This window comes from Glycine max, chromosome 9, assembly GCF_000004515.6.
Source record: "Glycine max cultivar Williams 82 chromosome 9, Glycine_max_v4.0, whole genome shotgun sequence".
Taxonomy (NCBI): domain Eukaryota; kingdom Viridiplantae; phylum Streptophyta; class Magnoliopsida; order Fabales; family Fabaceae; genus Glycine; species Glycine max.
This window is the reverse complement of record NC_038245.2, coordinates 45492417-45500099: the sequence shown is the minus strand read 5'-3', so window position 1 is coordinate 45500099 and position 7683 is coordinate 45492417. Positions and strand designations below refer to the sequence as shown.

The following is a 7683-nucleotide window of genomic DNA, read 5'->3' as shown; positions in this document are numbered from 1 at the left end:
CGATTTCGAGTAGTCTCACTCTGACCTAAAATCTGGCCTTTACTCAAGCCAAATGCATCCTTGTCACTCCCACAAGGCCGGTACAGATTCCTCCCTCTTATGGAATATCTTCCACTTCCAAACCTGCTGGAGCTACCAGAAACTTGTTCAGCTGATTTAGAACTATGTTCCGTCCCATCAGCATCTCTAAGAAATTCAGGCTCCTCAGTGGTAGCCATCAAGTCCATCAAGTTGCGGCTGAACCCCAAATCAGAATACACCCTCCTAGAATACCTCATTGCAGACTTTGACAACCTGCCATCCAAAGCATCAAACTTTCCTTCCTCCACACCTTCCAGCCTAGAACTGAATTGACCATTATTCCTTGCCGCCGCTGCTTCGACCGGGCGCCCCGCAGTCTCAACCATCATGCAAGGATTGTTAAAACCATTCCACGAATGAAGAGGCACCAATTTACACAACCCACAAAGCCAAGTAACAACCTCCTTCATAGAAGGCCTTCTCTCCCTGCAAGACCTCACACACTTGGCAGCAATCACAGCTAACTGCTTCCTCACAATCGGATCCTTGGGGGGTGCTATTCTAGGATCATAAACAGCCAACAACTTCCCCTTCTTAATAAGAGGAATAGCCCAATCCACAATAGAAGGAGGTGAATAAGTGATATCAATGGCCTTCCTTCCACTTATAATCTCCAACAGCAATATCCCAAAACTAAAAACATCAGTTTTGGTGCTTAAATTATCAGGAGTGACATAACAAGGATCAAGATATCCCATGGTGCCAGCAGGAGGAGTGGACCTGAGTCTGTAATCATCAACATGGCCTCTTAAGGCCAAACCAAAATCACCTAACCTTGCATTGTAGCTGCGGTCGATGAGAACATTGGCAGATTTGATGTCACGGTGAATCACGGGAGGGGTTGAGGAGTGAAGAGTGTCAATGGCTTTTGCGGTTTGCAAAGCCAAACGAATCCTCCTACCCCAATTGGGAGGCCTTGGAGAGGTATGAAGAACATCGTAGAGGGTGCCATTGCTCATGAACTCAACCACCAAAAGCCTGTCTCTTGAATCATTATTGGTGAAACCGACCAGATTGACCAACCTCGGGCTCTGGATTTTGGACAAGATGTCGATCTCGTTGTCGACCTCGTTTGTGATCTCGGAGGGTGCGGAAGAAGAGACCGGTCGGGGAACATTATGGTGTGGCCGCGATGGACGCTTCACCGCCACGGGACGGCCGCGGACGACGGCTTTGTAGACGTAGCCGTGGCTCCCTTTGCCGAGGAGCTTGCGGTCGGAGAAGCCATTGGTGGCAGCTTCGAGGTCACTGTACTGAAACTCTTGGATCTTGATGCTGCTGCTTTTCTCATTCTCTTTGGAAGAGGACACCGAATTGGAGGTTGAGACAGCGGATTCAGCTCTGCAAGAAAGGTAGAGGTATCCCATCGTCAATTCAAAAGTTTGTGGCTTTTTAATGAATGAATCAACAAGGGGTGGTGGAGATGAACATAGATAGATGGAATGGAACAAAACTAAATAAAAGCAGGACAAAGATTTTGTGTTTGTGAGTGTTACAAATCAGTATCACAAAAACGATTTTTTATGTTGTGTTATGGGATTCCAAAGATGTGAAACCGTTTTTCATTCTCTATTAAACTTAAATGCTCTGTGTGAGTCTTGGGGGATGTGTATTTAATTATGTATGTCTATTTTTCTCTCTCTACAAATTAGACAGAGAAAAAAGAAAAAAAAGAGAAAGTAGGGACCCACTCTTTGGAAGAATCTCATGGTATATTACTTTATTTTTCACTTATTTATTTATATAAAATGTTGCACAAAATTAACGTACAGCTCACGTTTCTCTTCTGGAAAATACAGCGAATGCAACTAAGATGTTTGTACTGTTTATGTAGGTTTGTTGTGCTTCTAAATCGCTTCATACGATACGAATTAAGAAGATTCACGGATTGGGTTAGATAGCTTCAATTAAATTCAGAAACCAACTTCATCCTCACCTGTGATGTACTTCAACTTTTTTTTTTTTTTTATTAACCATACTTCATTCAGAAACCAACCTCCTTTCGTCTTTTATGGTTGAGAAGGGGGAACGGATAAAAAACGTTATAGATTGATTGCTGAGAATTTAACGCATATATTAATTGCCCGATTAAGTTTGCTAAAAAGAAATTAATCTCTCAAAATAACAAATTACCTTACAAATTTCAAAGTTTTGCTAAGAAGTTGTACCAAAAAAGCTTAGCTAAGAAAAACACTTATTTACAATTTTCAACTATATATTTCAAGTAAGATTGTCTTTACTTCTTACAAGAAAAAAAAAACATAATAAAGTGAAATCATAGCATGTTTAAATTATTATAAATAGTATATTATGGTTTGAATAAAGTAATATTTTAATTTATTTTCATCCGTACATGAAAGAAAACTGAGTATAAGTTACATTTATCACGTTATTTTTAAACGTTTTATTTCATAATTGACTTGTTTAGGAGTTTTTTTTAGAGATTAATATATGTTAATATGAAATTGATAACTTTATACATACATCTCTTTAAAAAAGATTACTGCAAATAAAATGTTCTTCTAAAAACAAATTAAATAAATTTTTTCTTAAATAATTAAATATTTTATCTATGATAAATAATGTCTATTAAAATAAATATTCCCTATTCACAAAAAAAAACTCCAAATCATAATTTAAGTGATTTTTAACCGTTCTAAAAGTGTTTTTTAGTAGTAATCGACCCAATATCATATTCAAACAAATTTATTAATTTATCAAACATATTATTTATAAATATAAACAAAATTTCGTTTTCCAAATTGGGTTCAGATATAATTTGAAACTATTTCTTCTCCACCGAAGTCATAGCTGCATCATTTTTGTCATCTCTCTCGATTATCGTATTCCACTTTGTCATCTTCACCCTTTACTCATAAATCAAAAAAAAAATCTTCACCCTTCACTCACTACATAAGTTTAATCCAAGCTTTATACTTATTGTGGTAGTCTCTCTGAATTCTATCCCTGTGTGAGGAGGGTTTGTTTTCGCGTGAGGATTTTTTGTTATTGTAAAAAAAACTATTAAGTTATATTTTTCTACGAGAACTATTAAATCGTATTTAAATAATTAAAATTTAAAAAATGAAAATAATTTTTTTAGATAGTCACGTTATGTGATCGGTAATTAATTTTTAATCCTCGTCATTCAATTTGTTATGGCATAAATTTATACTACACATTTCTTGAGCTCTTGATTTTAAAACCATTTGTACAGCAAATCCATCATTTTCATGAATCACGTCACTTAGTTTAAATATTTGCGTATAATTCATAATTTCTAGATGTTAGAATTTTCAATGCAAATTTTAGCAATTGAGATGGATTTCAACTGAGTAATGTTATACTATTGTTTTACGGATCTTTTAATTCTCTTTGAAATATTATAAAATAAAAAAATTAATTCATTCAATATTTTAAAACATAAAAAACATTTAATTCTTTTTCAGTTAGTATAGTAAGAATATTTCTAAAAAAGTATCGTAGAAAATTTTAAAATTATTCATTTCAAATTATGACTATCTTTCCTATTAAAATGAAATTTATTTATTTCAAAATGTGAGGTAGATTTTATCTTGTTCAAATGAAAATGAAGTGGTGAGCTTCATTGACCAGCAACTTCCCTGTGAAGTTTCCAACCTTTTCTAATTTTCAAAGTTTTTAATGTTAAATAAACATTATAATGAAATTTAAGGTTATATGGGCCCCTACATGAAATTAATCAGATATGGCTATGTTCTTTGTGTACATAAAACCAACTCAATTCTTAAGTGGGCACCGCACTTTTGTAGCCCAACTGGCTAAATGTGGGCGTTGTGCTTTACCCTACTCGAAAGGCACCCCACAACTTCCCTATTCTATATGGCACTCCCACGTGGCTACTCCACCCACTTCATTTTCAATTCTTCATGCTTCCACATTATCATCATCTTACAAACTCTTCACAAATATCTAACCAAAATGTTAATAATATTTAGTACTATGCATAAGATAGAAATGTTTGTTATGTAGTTACTCGTTCAAAGGAATATACTTTCTAATGAAGGAAGTCTTCTCAAACTTCTGATGTACTAATGATTATCAGTATGTGCTTCCCAAAATAAACAACCTTGTTAGGTGGTTATAGCACAACAAAGATATTTCCTGTTCCATATTATTTTCAAGTTTTCAATATCTGAATTACTTATCCAATCACTCTTGTTATCTCTATCGTCTAGTGGGTTCTTCCTTATGATTGTTTATTAGAATGCTAGTGTTGCCATATTTTGTTTTTTTAGTTTGAGTTGGTGAGATGGTGAGATGTCGATGGGATTTTGGCAACTGGTCCAAGTGACAGGTATTCCCACTTATGGCTGAAAGAAATAAGATAGAGGCAGATGATAGCTATCATGCAAATTTGGGTAGCTAGGTGTAATTAATCCGGTACAATTGTAAGGTCAATTATTTTATGATTTTGTTTATTTTTAACGATACTAGCTATGTTATCTTTTTTTTTGTGTGTGTGTGTGTGTGTGGAGACTATGCTATCTTATTAAAAAGATAAAATTGCAAATTTTAAAAAGCAGGAGCAAGGAGTCTATCATAGTTGACTACAAAATTCATTAACTATATTTATAAAAAAAATATTAAAATCTATTTAGTATGTTAAAATTAAATTTGAATTATAATCGATTAAGCTTAAATAATTTTGAATTTTAGTTTATCTATATAGGAAAAATATCTTCAATTTCATTCAACGTGTCAATTTTTAAATTTTAAATTAAATTGAATAAATTCGATATTAAGTTTAGAAAATAATATTTAAACATAATAAAAAGTATACATAAGAATGAAATAACAATAACGATTACAATAAATGATAACCATTTATGTCTCTTAACCAAATGATATATGGTTTGAATCTTAATTGATCCTTTGGGTATGCAATAAACCATATTGAAAGGAGAATTCTCACTTGTGTGTGCTCACCTGATAAATATTAGTCATACTAATATCATGGTTAGAAAAAAAGTAAAATAGAATTCTTAATTAATGAAAAAGTCACAAATTAATAATAGTGAAACTTAATCTTAAAATAATGACAAGTTAGCTTTAGAATATAGAGTGGAATTGTACAATTTAAGATAATTGACAAGTATCTTTAAAATTTTATAGATATTTAAAATGTTTAATTAAGTTTTTCATACCTGAAACGTATGTCGTTTTCAGATTACTATGTAACTTTCATTTTTTTCTCAACCAAGTGTTTGAAAAAAAAAATAGTTTCACTTTGCTATCTGTCGTTAGTCGTTTTTTGTTAAGTGATAACATGAGAGACAAGGTGTCATGTCATAACGTCTTGTTACGAACACCTCATTGTCACTCATCACCTTCAATGACATAACAATTACGTGTCAGTGATTGGACGTGATGACGTGGTAGTCTGCTTATACAATTTTTATGTTTGAACTTATGACCTGTCGTTATTCTTTTCCGTTAAGTAATGAAGTGACAAACATGGTGTCACGTCATTACGCTCAATCGTTGACATATCATTATCACATCATTGAAGGTGATGACATGATAATGAGATGTCTATGACAAGACGTGATGACGTGACATTCTGTCTATCACGTTATCATTTAACAAAATACGACTAATGACATGTAGTAAAATGAAATTGAATTTTTTTTCAGATACTTGATTGGAAAAAATGAATGCTAAATAATAATACGAAAATGACCTATATTTTATATATGAAAAACATAATTAAACTTATTTAAAATTACCATGAGATATATGTGCATTAATTCAGCTAGAATCTAAAAAATACATCACAAATATAAAAATCTAAATTTGTAGACCTAATATGCTTGAATTTACTTTTTAACAAATTATAATTTATTTTAAAAATAAATAAAAATGATATGTGCTTTCTTTAATAAGAAAAGAGATTAGGCCATTGCACTTTAATTAATTTAATATACTAAAGTAGTAGAGTTGAGATTTTGGAAACTAGAAAATTTTAAAATAAAAAGAATTGATTTGACACTATGAATAATTGACTAATATCTTTTTTTTAGAATAATCAACTATTATCTAAAAATTTAATTTTAATATAAAGTTAAAAATAATTATTTGATATTTGAAAGGAAAAATTAATTTAAAATTAATAATTTAAGAATTTTTTTAAAAAATGCTTATTAATTTTACCTGATAGTCATGTACTTCAAGAGTATACAAAAGGAAGGAAATATCCTAAAATGCTACCGAATCTGTTTTATCATGTGGAATTCTTGTACTGCTTGGTTTTTCTCTGCTTTGATTGGAATGGAGATTAATGTAAAGGAAACAGATCTCGTACGAAATATCAATGATTTATTTGCCTTTCTTCTAATATAGTCTTTTTTATGGCTAAATTCTCTGATGTTTTTGAAATTTATTAATAATTGGTAATTTGGGATAATCAATTCAGATTTCCAAGAGGTTTGTAATGAATTCCGACTTCCGATCCTTTGCAGCGCAATACCCTTTACAGCCTATCTGCAGTAGCTTTGTAGACCGTTGGATGTATCAAAGGGTTGACAATAAAAACCAACCAAGTCAAACAATTAATTTCTATCTCAAGCTCTCTCAAAACAAAACTGTTTTGGCTAATGGCTTTTCCATGACTGGTCTATTTACACTCCTCAAACAATTGTTTCAGCCTTAAGATATTAACTTCAAAATTAGCCCATCCTTCTCATTTCACGGGGCATATAATTAGATAATTACCTAAAGCTTCATCAAAAGATCTTAGCTCATATACTTTGGTTTGGACGGATTGCATCATTAATTTTAAAGTTTTGATTTGGTCGAATTCACAATGAGAGATGTGTAGATATTGTATCCTTTCCAGGTAATAATGTTCCAGAGGCACCCCTTGGAGGTAAAACATATGCATCATTGGTTGAAACATGGCATGTTTCATTTTCTGTGCTTATCATATTTGAGGAGAACCATTTCATTTGCCGATTAAGAATAGGTCATGCATGTTTTCAGCAACAGGTGTATATAGCCGATGTGCAAGTTAAACGAAACCAATCTTTATATATAGGTATAAAGAAAGCGACAATAGTCGATTATGTAATCAGCCTTGAAATCATTCGAAACTTCAAAAAAGTGACAATCATTAATTGGCAATATCACGCAGCAAATTACGAAAAGCCGGAACAGTTTGTTAATTATGGGAGGAGATTGAAAGAGAAGGATGATTTGACTTGGTTAATTCACTTTTGTTTTCATAAAGCTGCGAGGCTGGAGAGGGAAATTGGTAATAGGCACTCAAACCTTTTAACATTTAACACGCACAAGTTAACAGATCTAGCTAGTGGGAAGAATTTTTTTTTTCAAATTTATATAAGAATACTTGCATTATTCACCCAAAAAAATATAGGAAAATTTTATAAACAAAAAAAAACTGAGAAAATGTAAGCTAATGCACGCAACATAATTCGAACTCTAAAGCCATACCATTTTCTTCCGGTCTGGCAATCATACAATATGAAAAATGTGTTGTCAATGTGCAAACTAGATAATAAAATTTTATTTCATACACTCTTGTCGAATAACTAGTTTCTAGAG

The 7683-nt window shown here is 32.2% G+C and overlaps 1 protein-coding gene across 1 annotated transcript; it reads right to left on the bottom strand.

Moving 5' to 3' along the window:
• Positions 1-8: 8 nt before the first annotated feature.
• On the bottom strand, positions 9-1765 carry LOC100805692 (serine/threonine-protein kinase-like protein At3g51990; the record flags this gene model as incomplete). Its single annotated transcript, XM_006587629.4, has 1 exon — positions 9-1765. A coding segment is annotated over exon 1 (1440 nt), but the record flags the coding sequence as incomplete, so codon positions are not given.
• Between the last annotated feature and the right edge of the window lie 5918 nt (positions 1766-7683).